Here is an 18,627-nt window from a genome sequence, read left to right on the forward strand (position 1 = left end):
TCTTTTCTTTTCTCTCTCTCTCTCATTAGTTTTGTTAGAGATTTGACTATTTTATTAGTCTTTCAAAGAATTAGCTTATGGTATTGTGGGATTTTCTACTATTTTTTAATCTTTCAATATTTATTTCCTTTTGATCTGATAATATGCTCACACCTCCTTTTATTTATTTAATCACTTTAGCTCTGTTGACTATTGCTGTGAAAAATGGAGATTTAGCTCACTTAGCTATCTTCTCATCTCTCTTCTTTTCTTCCCAGTATTTGATAACTTTATGAAATAAATATATTTGATAAAGGATATATATTATATTCATATTCATCAATTACATAAATCTATAATATATTAATACATATATAAATATCTTAAAATATCTATTGATTATCATTGTAGCTTTAAATAACATTTTAACTTTAACTTCTTGTTTTCTCCATTTTTGACAATATTTCTTAGTGCTCTGCTCTCTAAGATGAGGATACTAATACTGCTATCCTTTTATCTACTTCTTTCAAGACTCTGCCATTTTTGGTAACACATTTACTTTTACCTTATCTTTGGTATTATTTACATTTTGTTCTTCAATCTCAACCAAATCCTCTATGTGTTACTATGGAAATTATCCAAATATTGAAAAGCAATAAAGAGGATTTACATAATTATGACATAGAAAAGTCATTTACTGCTGGGACAAGCTCTATGTAGATTGATATTTTCTACTTTTTAGTCTACTGTCACAACTCCTGGGCCACTCAAAGAAGAATTTTCCTATCATCAACGTCCTTGTATGAGAACTCTTTTGTAATATTCAGGCATTTAAGGGACACTCCACATAATATCAGTTGCAATTTTGATATTCACTTATTGAGAAAATTAGTAAGGACAGGAAGTTATTATGAATTCATTAATGCTTTTAAAAATAATTTTTTAAATAATTTGTTTTGCGTTAATCCCAGAAGCATCTACACCTATTCAAAAAGTATCAGTATATATGTGTATGACGTATGTCATTTATTCAGCCTAAAAATGGAATAGTGTCTAGAATTCTGCAATAACTTATCCTTGGCCCTCATGTTGGGAACCAATTTGAGCTCAGAATGGATTTTACCTTTTTAAACCGTTGTTACAAAAAAAGGAGAAGAGTATGTGACAGAGATAGAATGTGGATCACAAAATATTTTTTTTTACCTAAAAATTTACTATATGGCCCTTTTCAGAAAAAGTTTGCCAACCCCTGTTTTAGACTAAAGCAAGGCTTCATAGAAGAGGAACAGATTCTAGCTCACTAGGCAGCAAAGGGAAAGAATATCTCAGGCTGAGGAAATTGGACGAGTGAAAGCATAGAGGACTGAGTATGACTGTTAGAAGGATTCATTGGAAATTGAGACAGTGCCATATCTTAAAGCATCTATAAGTGATATTATTCTTAGGTAAACTTCCATGAGCCTAGATAAGAATAATCCACATGTTCTTTGTTTCACTACAACCAAGCGCTGGATTGTGTTGTTTGCTAGCAGTGAGTGGGGAGCCTTTTCACTTTAGAATTCATTTGAACCAGACTCACAGAAATATCAGGGATTATATGCAAAAGAACAAGTGTAGATAGAAGAGTTAAGCACAGAAGACAAATAAAAAATCTCCCCACAAAAGCAAACCCATTAAATTATATGATAAATATTACATATTAACTCTTTTGGATTTTTCTTCTATTTCTTTATTTTAATACAGAGAGGTATAAAAAAGAAACCAAAAAAAAAAGGACCATAATATCCTGCCTAGATAATCCTTGTACATGAAGAATTGCACACTCGCTGAAAACTGAAAAATAAAAGTATCACTCCCTGTCTTATCTCCACTTCCCCTCCTCTCAAATTATCAGTCTTAACAGTTTCGTTTTCTTACAACAAAATGAGTTATTCATATATGTGTATATGTATATGTATATGTGTATACATATGTGATTGTGTATGTCTGTGCATGTATGTATACCTAGATATACTTAGAAGGGAACATATTATATCTACCATTCTGGTCATTGCTGTTTTTTCTTTTTCGCTTTTTAAAAACTTAATAATATATCTTGATAGTCTTTTCATATAGATATATACAGATAAATTTTGTTCTTTGAAAAAAATTTTTTCTTTTAAATATCGTCACCTGAGCTAACAACTGTTGCCAATCTTCTTCTCCTTCTTCTTCTTTCTGCATTTTCTCCCCAAATCCCCCCAGTTCATAGTTGTGTATTTTAGTTTTGGGTCCTTCTAGTCGTGGCATGTGGGACGCCGCCTCAGCATGGCCTGACAAGCAGTGCCATGTCTGCATCCAGGATCCGAACCAATGAAACCCTGGGCTGCCGAAGTAGAACACGTGAACTTAACCACTCGGCCACAAGGTGGCCCTAAAAGAATTTTTATATTGAATTATTTTTAGGCTTATAGGAAAGTTCATCAAATTTTTATGAACCCATAATTCATATATAGTTCATAGAGTTTTTATATACTCTTCATCCAGCTTCCCCTAATGTTAACATTTGACGTAACTATAGTACAATTATAGAAATAAGAAAATTAATGGTGATACAATACTATTAACTAACGTATAGGCCCTTTCAAATTTGGCCAGTTTTCCCACTATTGTCCTTTTTTTGCTTTATGATCCCATCTAAGATTTAGTTATTAGTTATTTAGTTATTTAGTTACATTTAGTCATTTAATTAAATTTAGTCATGATATCTCCTTCAATCTGTACTTAGTCTTTCATTCTCTTTCATGACCTTGACACCTTTGAAGAGTCTAGGCCAGTTATTTTATAGAACGTCCCTTTGTCTTATATTTTCTAATAATTAAACTGAAGTTTTCCATTTTTGGCAAAAACACCATTAAAATGATGTTGTAGTGTTCTCAGGGCTTCACATTTCAATATGTCTGCTAAGGTTAACTTTGATCACAAGGGTAAGATGTTGTCTGCCAGGTTTCTCTTCTGTAGAGTTACTATTTTTTAAATTAAGGAATAATTAATATATAACATTATATTAGTTTCAGGTGTGTAACATAATGATTTAATGTTTGTATACATTGCAAAACAATCGCCACAATAAGCCTAGGTAACATCCATCCCCTTACATAGTAACTGAAAAGTTTTTTCTTGTGATAAGAACTTTTAAGATTTGCTGTCTTAGCAACTTTCAAATATGCAAACGGTATTATTAACTATAGTCACCATGCTGTACATTACATCCCCATGATTTATTTATTCCATAACTACATGTTTGTACCTTTTGACCCCCTTCACCCATTTCACCCACCCCTGCCTCCTGTGGCAACCACCAATCTGTTCTCTGTTTCTATGAGCTTGGTTTTTGCTTTATTAGATTCCACATATGGGAGAGATCATATGGTATTTGTCTTTCTCTGTCTGACTTACTGAGTCACTATTTTTATCTTTGTAATTAATTAATATCTTGTGGGGAGATACTTTGAGGCTATCCAAATATCTTTTTTTTAATGTTTTGATACAGCTTTATTTTTTGAGGAGCTTTGATGGCAGGGCCGGTCACCAACTTTACCACATTATAGGTACGTGATGATTGTAAGACATCTTGGCTAAAGAAATGTTAAAATGTGAGAAAAAATGTGTTTTAGAATTGAGAAAATATAGTATTTTCTTTCTGTTTTTCAACAAGGAATAAGCCTTGTTAAAGGTAGTATTTTGTAAGGATCTGCCCTCTCTGTATATCAGAATTTTTATTACATTTGTCAACAGGAGTTCAGCCTGGTTCAGATATGTATTTTTTTATTAAGGCAAAATTGGTAAATAACATTGTATAAATTTCAGGTATACAACATTATAGGTTTGACGTCTGTGTACACTACAAGCTAGCCCTTGTGGTCTAGTGCTTAAGACTCGGCACTCTTTTATATTTACTAAGAGTTGGTATTCTGTAAGCAAGATCTGTTCTTCCTCTATATTTCATTTATTTAGTCAATTATTAATTTATATAAGATGACTTATCGGTATTTATTTTATTTTGTGGGTTATAATCCAATGCTATCATTATTGATTTTGTTGTTCACATTGTCTCAGTGTTGGCCACTAGTGGCTCCTTCAGGTTGGCTCCTATGTCCTTTTGACATGCCTTCATCATTTTTTGAGCACTTCCTTACTTTCTGGTATTACAGGATGTCCTAGGCTTATATCTTGTATTTTCTCTGACCTAGCTCTGGCATCAGCTATTTCTCTGAGGAACCCTGGTTCCTTTTACTAGAGAATGATGTTTAGAAACAAAGACCTGAGTACTAGGTGTACTCATTGATGTTATTGGAATGTTATTGCTTCTAGGCCTGCTCAGTAGAGGAAATATATATATCTATATATTGAACACACCCACATATACATCTATATTTCTGTATCTATCCATCTGTACATATATTAAAAACCATGAGTTATACTTTATACCTTTAATTCCAGTCCATCTCCACAGAGTTTATTATAACTTTCTTCCTTTCCTTATTTGGAATCTCTTTCTATAACAGATTCTTTACAATTGTTTAACCAGTCCCCATTTGATAGGCATTTAGATTGTTTTCAGTCATTGGCTATTAAAAAGAACACTGCAATGATAATCTTTGTATATATATCTTAGAAAGATTTTGCAAGTGTGTATTAGGAAAGATGTCTAGCAGTGGGCTTGCTTGGTCTAAAGGAAGGCGCATTTAAAATTTGGTAGATATTTTTAAACTATCCCCTAGAAATACTATTTGCATATCTAAAAATTATGTTCTTAAGGACACATTTCTTAAAAGCAATCCTAGCCTCTTTACTAATGTCAGTGTCTCTTTTAGTCTTTTCCTGTCACCATTTTAGTGGACTTCTGTTGGGATCCCGAGGTTCCACTATACTCATTGGCATTCACGTTTCCCTTTAATCTAGTTAAATTGATTAATGCAACAATTAGTCTCTAGCCCAGAGTCTTCTGATAGTGTTGTAATTTTTATTCACAGACATTTCCCAACTCTCATTCTCCTTCAACAGCTTCAGTCAAATTATACACATTTGGGCTGATTTCTTTATAACCTAGTTAAGGTTTCATTTCCTTCACTAAACTGAAGATATTTCTCTTCATATTAAAATCAGCTCTCAGCTTAGACATGTCTTTACTCTTTCTGAAATGCGTGTGTTTCCCTTCTAGGCAGTTTCTAACTGTTCTCTCTTAATAGCTGCAATTAAAATGCCCCCCTTCTTATTGGATGTACTCACTATTCAAATGGTTCCCCACTAACTGATGGTTTCTCTCTGAATTACAAGAGGCAGAGTTGTTTCAGAGTTCACCTCACTCTGCTTTCACTCTCACATTTCCTTTCTGGATTCCACTAGAACTTCCTCTGTTCTTCCAACCTCTGTGGGATAGTCACCTATGCCTCCCCCATATTATTCACCTAAACTGAACACTCAAAGCAATGAGTATATTATTTGAATGCATTTAACAGCATGGAGTAATAGACATAATCTGGAGGGAAGTTTCTACAAGGAATAATGATAATTAAGGTTGAGTGTATAGGATGAAGACTGATTGTAAGTGGTATTGAAAGGGCCTAAATAATACCTGTTTGAGTCAGACATTTATTAAGGCTTATTGTGTATCAGACACTGAAATGGATGCTAAAAAAGCAGACACAGTACTTTCTCTTTAGCAGATGCTCCCATCTGTCTTTAGAGAGGGAAGTAGAGCTGAGCAATGATAGCATGGTTGACGATTGCTGTTACAGGAGCTGATAAAGAGATGGGAGAGACCAGAGGAGAGGGAGCCCGGATGTCTCTACCTTAGAGAGTCAAGGAAGACCTCAGAGAGAAGGCCATTGACCTAGGCTATGAAGAAGAAGAAGGAGGAAGGATATTCCAGGTAGAGATAAAAAGCTTAGAATAACAGGGAACCATGGAATACCATGGTTTGTCAAGTTCTAATGTGACCCAAAGTTCATCAGACTAGTGTTTGAGAAACTCTTTGGGAAAGTGTAAGCAGGTACCATTCAGAAAACATAGTTTTTGTTATAGGATTCAGTCCAATCCTATTCATTTCTAAATTGGCAAAAAAGACTAAAACACTCCCTTTGTGACTATTTTGTTGTCTGGAAATATTCATGTGAAGGGAGAGTGCTTTTTCTGAGTGGCTAAGGACTTGTACCCCTGATCCTTACCCTTAGCTCTTGGAGGGCAGTACTTGTGACTCCAAAAGGGGAAATTGGTGCTGAGTACAATAGAGTAGTGTCAGCTTATTCTAATTGTGAGCATGTGAGAATGTGAACAGATTATCAAATCACGTGAACAACAAAACATAGAGATTGGACATACTTGAGGAGAACTCAATCAATATTTTAGTGTCAGTCCTCTGAGGCAGCTGCCTCCTGCCCTCCAAGAAAAAAAGCATGCAATGGTCAGGGGCCTGTTTGGGGGAGGGTTAAACTGGAATGACATCCTAGGTATTGAGTGATGAAGTTGTTTTAATACCTTATCTTGTTAGAATACTGCGGAGGCACAGTTGGAAGCCAAAATTACTCAGCAAATCGCTGTTTAATTCATAGGTGATACTTGTGGCTTCATAATTTCTATAGAAGAGGAATTTAAAGATGGCTATTAGTTTTGAAAGTAAGGGATAGAGCCATGTCTATAAGTTTTGTTTGTATAGTATTTTACATAAGATTAAGAAAAAGACAATTGTCCCTGTCAAAGAATGGGGGAAACGTAGGGTAGCCATTACTTTGGGGGAAATAAATAAACACAAACAGGATGAAAAAGGCAGAAGCTATTCTGGAGAGGGAGTCAAGGAAGATGAGAAACCTTTAGGTGCCCGGCAGAAAAGAGAATGGGAGAAGGGCTAGGATAGGCTGCTTAGAGAATACTCGTATCTGTAAATCAGAAAATTCCTCTGACGGTTCTACTCTCCGTCCTCTACAGCTCCATACCTCTCCCAACCTTTCAAAATGTTTTACTTAGTCAGATTTATATCTTCAGTTAATACCTCTTGCCTTGACTCTGGATTTGTATACTCTGCCCCCTCAAATTCTTTACTTATATGTCTAATAGGCATCTCAAACTTAATGTGCCCAAAACCAAAATTCTGATCTTTGCCTTCCCCTCCTCCCTTCTCTGTCTTCAACACTTCCTTCTTCAATGTCAAGTTCATGTTTCTCTTGTTCAAGCCAAAAACTTGAGTTTTCCTTGACTCTTTTTTTCTCACACTCCATACCCAACCCTTCAGCTCATCTTATCAGCCCTACCTTTAAAACATTCCAGGAACCCAACCGCTTCTGCCACTCTGCTGCTACCACCCTAGTCCAAGCTGCTATGGTCCCTTGTCTAAATTATTACTAAAGACTCCTAACTACTTTCCTTGTTTTCACCTTTCCCTCTATTCCCCCTGCAGTCTCTTTTTAGCTCAGCAGCCAGAGTAATGCTTTTAAAATGTGAATCAGGTCATGTTCAAAACCATCCAGTGGTTTCCTGTGTCATTCAGGGTAAGAGCCAAAGTCCTTATGATGGTCAGTAAGGCCCTACACAATCTGGTCCTGCTACCACTCTGACCTCATCCCCTACTGCTCTCCCTTTCCCTCATTCTGGGGCAGCCACGCTAGACCCTTTGCTGGTCTTCACATTCACCAGTCTCCTCCCTGCCTTGGGCCTTTGCCTTTACTGTACCCTCTGGCTGGAATTCTTTCTATAGTTGTCCACTTGACATACTCTCTCACCTCCATCAGGTCTCTGCCCAAATGTTACCTTATCAGTGAGGCTTATAGCATACCACCTGCATTGGTTCTACACTCGCCTAGCCTGCTTTACCTCCCCCCATGGACCCCCACTGTAACCACATAAAATGTAAGCTCCATGAGACTAGGACCTATGTTGTGTTTTGTTCATTGCTGTAACTCTAGGGACCATAATATTGCCTGGTATATAGTAAGTGCTCAATAAATATTTGTTGAATAAATGAATTAATCCTACTAGAAATATCAGCCAACCAGTTGCTTAATTTGACAAGCATCCTATTTTTTGTATGTTGGATTGTTGTTTGTCTGTTTTATTTTTAAAGTGCCAAGACCTGAGGAAACTAAGTAAAATGACTGTCATTTATATCTTATTGTGAATTCATTGATCTTACTTGTTGGTAATGTAAAGCTGAGATTAGCCTCATTGAAGAAATGGCTTTTCAACAGGTGGAGATCTTAGTCATGTCATCCATATCTTGGAAAACACTCCTAAAAGGACAAGTAAGATTTGAATGTATTTAAGAGAGGAAAAAAGGCATGCCAAATGAGGAGAATAATTAGAGCAAAGATCAGTGGGGCATGGAATTGTATAATAAGCAGAACTGACTGACGCCAACAAGGAACTCATTGACAACAATAGAGAGGCCTGAAGTGGGGGAGGGGGAGGGGAATTATGGTTGAGTTGTAGAGGCCTTGAACTAAGGAAGTAAAAGGTCTTGAAAATCCAGTAAGGTTTTGAGGGTGAGTGAAACGGCTGAAAGTGGTTGGGGGAAGATGAATCTGACAGGACGGGAAGACACTAGAAGTAGACAGGCAATTACAGATATTGTTGTGATTATTCATGCAAGTGGAAATGAGATCCAGGACAAGAATGGTGGCAATAGAAATGAAGGAATGGGATGGGTATGGAACACACGGTAAATAGAGTTCATGGTATCTGGGATCAACCTGACAATGAGCATGTTTCTACTAATGGTTATGATATTTCTGTTCTCAGAAATATAAAAAATGTGGAATTGAGTGAAATTTTTTGGAAGTGCTGCTAAGCTGATCTATTTTCCAAAACTCACCAGCCAGTCATCTTTCCTGGCCTGGTCTCCTCACACTTTTTCTATCATTTTATTAAAAAAATACAAAACCAAGGGGGTCAGCCCAGTAGCATAGTGATTAAGTTCATGTGCTCCACTTCAGCTGCCCAGGGTTTGCAGGTTTGGATCCTGGGCCTTGACCTACACACTGCTCCTCAAGCCATGCTGTGGCAGCATCCCACATACAAAATGGAGGAAGATTGGCAGAGATGTTAGTTCAGTGACAAATGCAATTGCTTGGAACATTTGCTGTCAGCTTCCATTCAAGCAAGCAGATACTTAAAGACAACTTTGTACTCTCTTCACTAGAGGGTGCCAATGCCTCTATGTCCTCCAGATGCCTTGGCATCTCATGCAAATATAATTCTAAAGAGCCTTGTCTAGCAGACAGTTGAAGATGAGGAGGAGCTGAGGCTAGAGGGAGATATAAGAGAAAACAGGCTTGGGAGTCGTCTATATAGTGCTGATAGTTGATGCTGTGAAGGTTCTTGAGACTTCTGAAGGATAAAATGGCTGAGGACAAAACCTGAAGAAATGTCCACACATAAAGGTCAGGAAGAAGAGGAAAAAAGGGCAGAGAAGATAGAGGAGAACAGGAAAAGTAGTCTTAAGGAACCCAAAAGAAGACAGTTTCAAGGAGGTGCTGGTCAATGACAGTAGGCGTTGGTGAGAAATTGAGTAGAAAAAGGACTGAGAAAAAAAGCTATTATGGTTAATCAAACAGTGAAGTTGGAAACTAGATTTAGGGTAGGGGTGTGAACTTCAAAAATGAGTGCTAGAGAAAAAGGAATAGACTCTGGTACCTTGAACTTACTTTTTTAAAATTAATTAATTAATTATTTATTTATTTTTTTGAGGAAGATTAGCCCTGAGCTAACTGCTGCCAATCCTCCTCTTTTTGCTGAGGAAGACTGGCCCTGAGCTAACATCCATGCCCATCTTCCTCTACTTTCTATGTGGGACACCTACCACAGCATGGCATGCCAAGTGGTGCCATGTCCGCACCTGGGATCCGAACTGGTGAACCCCGGCCTGCAGAGAAACAGAACGTGTGCACTTAACTGCTGTGCCACGGTACCTGCCCCTGAACTTACTTCTTGAAGTTCTGTGGCAACAAAAGGAAGAAAAGAAACAAAATAGTAACTAGAGAGACACCAGAAATAGATTAAAAAGAAAATCTAGGTAATAATTATTATTGCTAGTTCAAGCAAAAAGAGGAGGATTGGCAACAGATATTAGTTCAGAGCCAATCTTCCTCACCAAAACACAAAACAATTATAGAACCAGCAGTGCCAGATCTTCTGACTTTTCAAGAAAAGCTAGAAATCTAGCTACTTTGTATATCTTCCCATTTTTAAATGTTAGCAATTCAATTGTTTTGTTAACAAATAGAACATACTGTGGACTAGAGTTGGTTGCCAATTTGCAACCTCTAGCTGGAATTGGGTGTGTTGCTTTCTAAAACCACCTTGAAATGTACCCCAAACCTAAAGGTAATAGTCCCTTTTAGAAGCCTGTCTGTGTAATTCCTATTGGCAGGAAGCTCATAGGAAGGCTTTTTGTAGTAGCTAATGTTTTCCTTTTGTTGGAATGCTGATTTGAAAGTTACAAGCCTTTCTCTGCTTCTTCCCAGCCAGGTCTCTAGACAAACTTTATAACTTTGCTGATTGCTCGGGACTCCACCTGATATTTGCTCTAAATGCACTGTGCCGTAATCCCAATAACTCCTGGAACAGTTCTAGTGCCCTGAGTCTGTTGAAGTACAGCGCCAGCAAAAAGTACAACATTTCTTGGGAACTGGGTAATGGTAAGTAAGGATGTTATTTCCTCTGAATTGACAAGATAAAGGGTGAAAAATAAGTTGGCCTGGGATATAGTCTCAGACCATCTCTAGTCCACTGGCCCAGAAAACACTTGGGATGTTTGGCCGCTGAGTTGACCTTCCGAATATTAAAAGACCAAATAGTGAAGGACAGTAGATTTAGTGAATCCACACCATTTGAATCTACAGTTATCTCTAGTTACCTCATTCCAAATAGGGGGAAATGCCATATGTGATTTACAACTAACAAATTGATGTTAAACCAGGTACAACCTGTCTGCACAGCCTGAGCTGCATTTTACAATGTGTGTTCTATGGAACACTGGTCCTACAAGATGACCCTTATAATAATTCAAAAGAGCTTGGTCAAATATATTTGGAGATTGCTCTACAGTATATGTACCTCTTGAAGGTTCACAATACATGTTAGCATATAAAAGGCTCTGAGAAGTCCTGCTGCAATGAAAGCTGTATAACGTTTTTTAACCCAGCATTTCTTAAACCATTTAACCAGTGTTGTTTTCAGGGGTGTGCAACCTATGCAGTCACATAGGGCCCTATGCTTAGAAGAGACCCATGCTTGGTTTAATGTTCTGCTGTCGTCATCTTAAAATTCTTAATTTTTTAACAATGGGACTCACTTTTTCCTTTTGCACGGGGCACTGCACATTTTGTAGCCCGCCATGTTTAATCATTGAACTGTGTGTGTGTGAGAGAGAGAGAGCGATAGAGACCTATTATCATCCCATGGAACAATAGTCCATGGAATGCACTTTGGAGAAATATTGCCTCAATTACACTACTTTTCCTAATGATATATATGTGTGTGTGTGATATATATGATATTCTATAGATTCTATAACTCCCTAATATTTTTTAAAATTATTTTATTGATGTCATAATGGTTATAACATTGTGTAATTTCAGGTGTATGTTATTATTTATCAGTTTCTGTATAGACTACATTGTGCTCACCACCAATAGTCCAGTTTTATCTGTCACCATACATATATGCCCCTTTACCACTTTCACCCACCCCCTCCCCCCTCCCCTCTGGTAACCACTAACCTGTTCTCTTTATCCATGTGTTTTTTGATCTTCCACGTATGAATGAAATCATATGGTATTTGGATGACTAATGTTGAGTCAGTTAGTATGGGTGTTAGTTAAAATTATGGATAGTATAAATTTGAAAATACTCTGATTCTCTAATTAAAAGACATTTTGGTGGACCTTAGAACAAAACAACTAAGTCTAACAAACCAAGACATCTCTTAAAATTACTGTTACAAATCGATATCAACATTTTTGTCCATGGCTTCACATATCCATAGCTAACCCATACTTGTTTGAAGCTCTGTGTATGTGTGTGTGTGCACACATACACGTGCCCGTGTGTATTTATTGCACTCTAGAATTTTAAGTCCTCATAATAAGATAGCAAGGGATGAGGGTCTTATATAAGAACAATTGTCCTATTTTCCTATCAGTCGTCATTAACTGGAATGTAGTCTCAGTTTCTTTCCTTTTGCTCTTTCTTTCTCTCTTCCTCCCCTGGAGTGGGGGAAATTTGGGGAGAGTTAGGGGCCAAATGGAGATCCACTGAGCTGAACTGAAAGATGCTTTGGCTGTAGGGGGTAGAACTGGAGTAGCCTGAGGTTTTTATCTTCCCAACCAGTCTGGGTATCATACATTCTGTGACAAAAGCTAGAGTGATGTGATCAGCTTTGAACTTGGCAAAATTACTGCATAGTAGGGAAAGTCCTTTTCTGATCCCTTCCCTTCCCATCTTCTATTTCATGCCCCTAAACATTCTTTGGTATTTTATGTTGTCTACTCATCACCCCACTCCTAAAATTACCCTACCCTGATATCAGACACCACACGACTTAGCTCTCTTCCCTAAACAGAGCAAAATATTCTTCAAACAGTGCATTCCCCCAAACAAGGCATTATGCCTTTCATGAGGGACCAATTAGATACAATGTTTAAAGTGGGTGAGTGTAAGACTGTAAGGAGTGTAAGGGCCTCTGGTGAATTAGAGAATACATGCTCTGCCTAAAGGCTTTGTTTGTTTGTTTTCTTTTTAAAATATTGTGCTACCGAAATGAAATTGGTTGTAAAAAAATCTTAGCTAGTTATAAATAAGCGCTAAGCAATTAAAAGTTACTTACAAGTGATTGATGGGGATATTCCTCCAGGGTTTTTGGCATCTCTGAATGTGGGAGCTTGTTAAACTTAATAAATCTTTAATTGGTATAACTGGAATGATTTGGGGGTGCAGGTGGGTAGGGAGAGAATATACACATCCTTCTGTAGATACCCGTCTATTCCAGACAACTGAGAGCCTGCCGCTCCTCACCCACCTGCTTCCCCCCAGCTATGCCAAATAGTTTGGAGACGGAGCTAATTACTTTAAAATAATGTTATTTAGTCACCTTAGCCACACAACACTTGATTCCCTTCATCATCTTTTAAGTGCCTCTTCAGAGCTTAACGAAAACAAAGTATCATTTCTGAGGAGGAAAAAAGGCACAATCACAGGTGAGAAAATAGGTGGGGATATAGATAGGAATAGATAGGAAAATAACCAAATCTATGAATTTAAAAATTCAATCAAATTGAAAGTATGTGGTAATGATTTTGTGAGTATTTCTATCAAGGCAGATACAGATGAGTTTTGAAGCTCTAGTCAAGAAGACTAGACTTGGTTCATTTTTCCCTCCTTGCTTTTATTTTAAAAACTACATTTCTGTTTTTTAATATGACTTATAAATAATCTGCCCAACTCAACATACCTTTTCGGGTTTGAAGATTTATTTTGCTGCTTCTTTTAATTCTTTCTACGTGAATGAATGTGCTAGAATCATATTCCTTAAGATTTCTAGTGTGTTCTTCTCACAACATTCTGTGTTGTGTATTCAGGTCCTTTTCCCTCAAAATTATCTGCATGGTCATCTTCCTGGCCTAGACTCGTCTCTCCAATCTTTTATCCATTTTCTTCTTTGTAACCTTATCTTTTTGGACAGAGGGAATAGTTTAATCATTATTTCCAGATATAGGGAGGGACAATAGAACTGGTCAGTCCTCTTGTCACTCATCTTCCCACATACTCACATCCTGTTAACAAGCATTTTATCTCTTAGCAAATCTAACGTTGGAAAAACCAAAGTAGACATTTCTTTGGTTGTTTCTCCTAGAGTAGCTAAACTTCAAGGGACTAAATTACTTTTTTTTTCCTCCTTTGAAATCAGTGAATAATATGGGCTACAGACCACAAAAGCGAGATACACCCAATATCAAGAGGTAAAGACTAAGAAAGTTTAGCATGTCAAAGTCTATGAAAGAATGACTTTCTTGATACAGGATTTTTAACAACTACATTTTGTGGAAATAAAATGTTTCCTTAAATGTAATAAATTATAAACTCTGCATTTGATTAATGCTAGGTGATAACTGTAATTATTTGCATTTTTATTAATCACTGGTGAATCTAAAGTAAGGAAGAACTAGAGGATTTTGAAGCAGGGTTTCAAATCCTAGAAGTGTAGAATAAGATAGTCTTATTAGGAAAAGTCTCAATAAGATAGAATAGTCCAACTCTGCTCCAGGGAGATGTTGTTTGTTCTCTAGAGGGCCATCCTTAACAAGAAGCCTCTGAAGATAATGCAGCATCTCTAACTGAACTCTACATTTATGAAATTGCCCCTCAAATTAAGTGTGCTTCCCAATTAGATCAACTCATTTCTGTGAACAGATAAAAACTACTATAATTAATTACTGAATCAGTGTCATATATTCATACCTACACCTGACCTATACATTCACCAGTTATCTTATGATTTTAGTTGTATGGCTCAATTCCCTGGAACTTGATGTCTGCTAAGTGATTCATGAAATCAAATTTCTGACCTTACAAAATTTAGCCCCTTAGAGATGATGATTCTGGCAGCTCAGCTTTATTTATTCATTCATTTACTCAATATTTCTTAAGCATTTAGTCTGTGTTTATGTGGATAAATGTATGATGTATTTATGTCTAGCTGTTTATACCTTTTGAACATGTATATCTGTGTATATATAATAGTGATCGCCTTGTGAAGGCCAAGCAGAGTTGAGCCACCATCACATTACCAATTGTTTATGAGGCTAGGTCATAGCCCAGAACTTGAGAGAACTATATTTTCATAGAATAGAGTTTTGATGGTTAGGGAAGGAGAAGAGAGGGAAAGAGAAGGAGAGGGGAAGACGAGAAGCCATATAAAGTTTCTTTAACTTCTTACTTCTCTCCTTTCCCTCTCCCTGCCTGCTTCTTACCATCATCACCTTCATCTTCTTAATTTTTTCTCCACATACATACTCTCATGCTATTTAGTCATTTAATTTGTATTTAATATTTAATGTATACATATTGAGCACCTGCTATGCAAAATATTGTGCCAAGTGCTAGAGTGGGAGTTGGAGGATATCCTTAAAATCCTTCTCTGCCCACTACTGTATTTCTTGGTGGAGTACACTGTGATAGCCAGTAAATATAAAGAGCAAGGAATTCTCAGTCTCTAGGAGCTTATTATCTAAATGTAAAGGCAAGATAAACTCAAGATTATTGAACTATTAAACCCTCATATATTAAAACTGGAAGGAGCCCTTAGAGTTAGAAATGAGTATAGAATAAATCAAGGAAGTTATTAAACTAACAAATAATATAGTATAAAAATATACATTAATGCACAGAAGTGTTCATAAATTCATGACTTACATTTTCAAGCACTGAAATTAATTATCCTTTGATTAGTAAGAGAATTTATTGATGTTTGAAGTGCATCAGTTCTTTATTTGATTCATTGTCATAGTGGAGAACCATGTTCTCTCATGAACATGGTTTAGTGTTAGAACTTATGGCATAACTGTTTAGGGTTAGTTAGATAGTTCAGGAAAGCTTAGGTGGGATAGCTGCCGTGTGTGGACGTTTGATGAATCATTGATATGACCAAGATGGTCTATTTTGTTGTTCTCACTGATATGAGCCACCGCTGAGATGCAATTGACACTTGAAGGAACATAGTAAATAATTACTACCTTCCACTCATTTCTTAAACTCAACTTTGTTTGCTCAGAACAGGAGATGATGAAAGAGAACACATCTAACTGACATGGTCCAATAGAACTCTTGCCAGCTCTTCTTAAATATTTTAAAGACCTGTCAGTAACTTGTAAAACTAGACTGAATCTGTTGTTCTGACTTACCTCCTTGACACACCAGTGACTTCTCTGTCCATATGTGGTTGACAAAGGACAGAAAACCTACTTTGGTCATTTTTTGGTTTCGAGTAATGGACATGCACCAACAGTGACTGTTCACAGCATATGAGGCTAACTTCATATCTCATTTAAAACACTGTGAGCTGATTCATGGAGTGACGTCAGCATCATGGTGGAATGAGCTTGCCCAGGACTCTCTCCCCTCCAACATACAACAAAAAGGAGCAACCATATTCCAACAGAAAATATCCTAATAGCACAGGAATCCTCGCAGAGTCATGGCAGCCAAACAACAGAGGGTAGAGAGGCTGGAGCCCCCCTTAGAGGAGCTGGAATGGGGTAAGAGAGAACTTCACTCACTCTCCTAAAATCTGGCATCACTGCTGTGGGAGGCTCCATGAGGGAAGGAGTATGGGAGGGGTTGCACATCTGCAGGATCACCCAGGACTCCCTAGCGCCCTTGCAGCCTAGGGAGAAGCCCTCTAATGGGGTGAAAGCTTTCATGTGGAGTGACCTGATCAAGCCAAGACCCCAGGAAACCAGACAGTGAGAGCTAATCAGGAAACTAGAGACTGCGCTCAAGAGAAAGTGCCCCCCTCACCCGTGCTGTGCTGTGCCATCTTGGCTGAAGGAGGAGGGCTCAGAATATGTGGCTCTTGACCCCCATCAAGTGGCGATAGGCTGTAACTGGAACCGAATAATATCACAATGGGAAAAACTCGTACTGCCAGCATCAAGCAGTTCATCAAGACTCCAGCCCAGAGAGAAAACAAATACCCAGAATTCTGTCCTGAGGACTCAGAAATGAGTAAACTAAACAACAATGAATTTAGAATAGCTATTGTCAAAAAACTCAATGAGGTAAAAGAGAATATAGAGAAACAATTCAATGAGTTCAGGAGCTACTTCACAAAAGAGATTGAAACTATAAAGAAGAATCAATCAGAAATACTAGAGATGAAAGACACAATGGAAGAGATAAAACAAAATATGGATTCCCTGAATGCTCGTGTGGACACCATAGAGGAGCAAATCAGCATAATCGAAGATAGACATGTTGAATTGATCCAGACAGAGGAGGAGAGAGAACTGAGACTAAAAAGAAATGAAGAAAGTCTCAGAGAAATATCCAACTCAATGAGGAAATGCAACATAAGAATTATAGGTATTCTGGAAGGTGAAGAGAAGGAGAATGGAGCAGAAAGCATGCTCAAAGAAATAATAGCAGAGAACTTCGCAAATCTAGGGAATGTGTGTGGAGGACGCTTTCAGATCTCCTAGATGTGTCAATGTAAAAAGACCTACTGCAAGGCATATAGTAGTAAAAATGGCAAAAATGAATGACAAAGAAAGAATACTCAGGTCAGCAAGGCAGAAGAAAATAACCTACAAAGAAACCCCTATCAGACTTTCAGCAGATTTCTCTGCAGGAACCTTACAAGCTAGGAGAGAATGGAATGACATATTCAAAACTTTACAGGATAAAAATCTTCAGCCAAGAACACTCTATCCAGCAAAAATATCCTTCAGATATGAGGGAGAAATTAAATCTTTCCCAGACAAACAAAAGGTAAGGAACTTCGTAGCCATGAAATCCTCAAGAAGGCCCTCATACCTGAAAAAAAAAGGGAGAAAGGGGTCACAAAACACAGAGTAAGGAGACAAATAGATAGAATCAGAATAGGATAGCAAATATTTATCTATAGCATTAGGATAAAGGGAAGGAAAACACCAAAAACAAAGACAACCTTGTCACTTTAACCACAAACTCACAACACAAGTTGGAATAAGATATGAGAATAATAACTTAGGAGGGGAGGAGGTAAGGGACTGAATTCGTTTAGACTAAGGAAATAAGAAGCCATCAGAGAATGGACTATGTTATGCATGAGATTCTGAATACAAACTTCAGGATAGCCAATAAACTAAAAAGCAGAACAGAGACACAAAAAATAAATACGGAAAAAACTAAGAAACACAGCATAAGAAGCTGCAGAAGTCAATGGGTAGACCAAAACACACAGGACGAGAAACAAAGGAAATGCAGGAAAACTGGAAAACGAGTGACAGAATGACAGCATTAAGCCCGCATAGATCGGTAATCACCCTCAATGTAAACAGATTGAACTCTCCAATAAAAAGACACAGAGTGGCAAGATGGATTAAAGAACAAGATCCAACCATGTGTTGCCTCCAGGAAACACACCTCAGCTCCAATGACAAATACAGGCTCAGAGTGAAGGGGTGGAAGATGATACTCCAAGCTAATGGCAAACAAAAGAAAGCAGGTGTCATAATACTTATATCAGAAAAAGTAGATTTCAAGATAAGGCAGGTAAAGAGAGACAAAGAGGGGCAATATATAATGATCAATGGGACACTACATCAAGAAGAAATAACCCTCATAAATATCTATGCACCCAACATAGGAGCACCAAAGTTCATAAAGCAACTATTAACAAACCTAAAAGAAGATAGCAAAAATGACACAATAATAGTAGGGGACCTCAACACCCCACTCACGTCATTAGACAGATCATCCAGATGGAAAATCAAAAAGGAAACAGTGGAATTAAATGAAAAGCTAAAACAGTTGGACTTAATAGACATATATAGAACACTCCATCCAAAAACAGCAGAATACACATTCTTCTCAAGTGTGCATGGAACATTCTCAAGGATAGACCATATGTTGGGAAAC

At 37.3% G+C, this 18,627-nt stretch overlaps 1 protein-coding gene across 3 annotated transcripts in view; it reads left to right on the forward strand.

Annotated features, from left to right (window-relative positions):
- The window catches only part of HPSE2 (heparanase 2 (inactive)), a 607,109-nt gene that overhangs the window by 340,845 nt on the left and 247,637 nt on the right, over positions 1-18,627 (forward strand). For all 3 annotated transcript variants that reach the window (XR_011421956.1, XM_023641185.2, XM_023641195.2), the window contains exon 4: positions 10,476-10,649. Coding sequence is in view for 2 of the 3 variants with exons in the window: in XM_023641185.2 (XP_023496953.1) it covers positions 10,476-10,649 (174 nt within the window). In the remaining variant the exon portion in view is untranslated. The remainder of the gene's footprint in view (positions 1-10,475; positions 10,650-18,627) is intronic.

The sequence above is a fragment of the Equus caballus genome, chromosome 1, assembly GCF_041296265.1.
Source record: "Equus caballus isolate H_3958 breed thoroughbred chromosome 1, TB-T2T, whole genome shotgun sequence".
Lineage (NCBI taxonomy): Eukaryota > Metazoa > Chordata > Mammalia > Perissodactyla > Equidae > Equus > Equus caballus.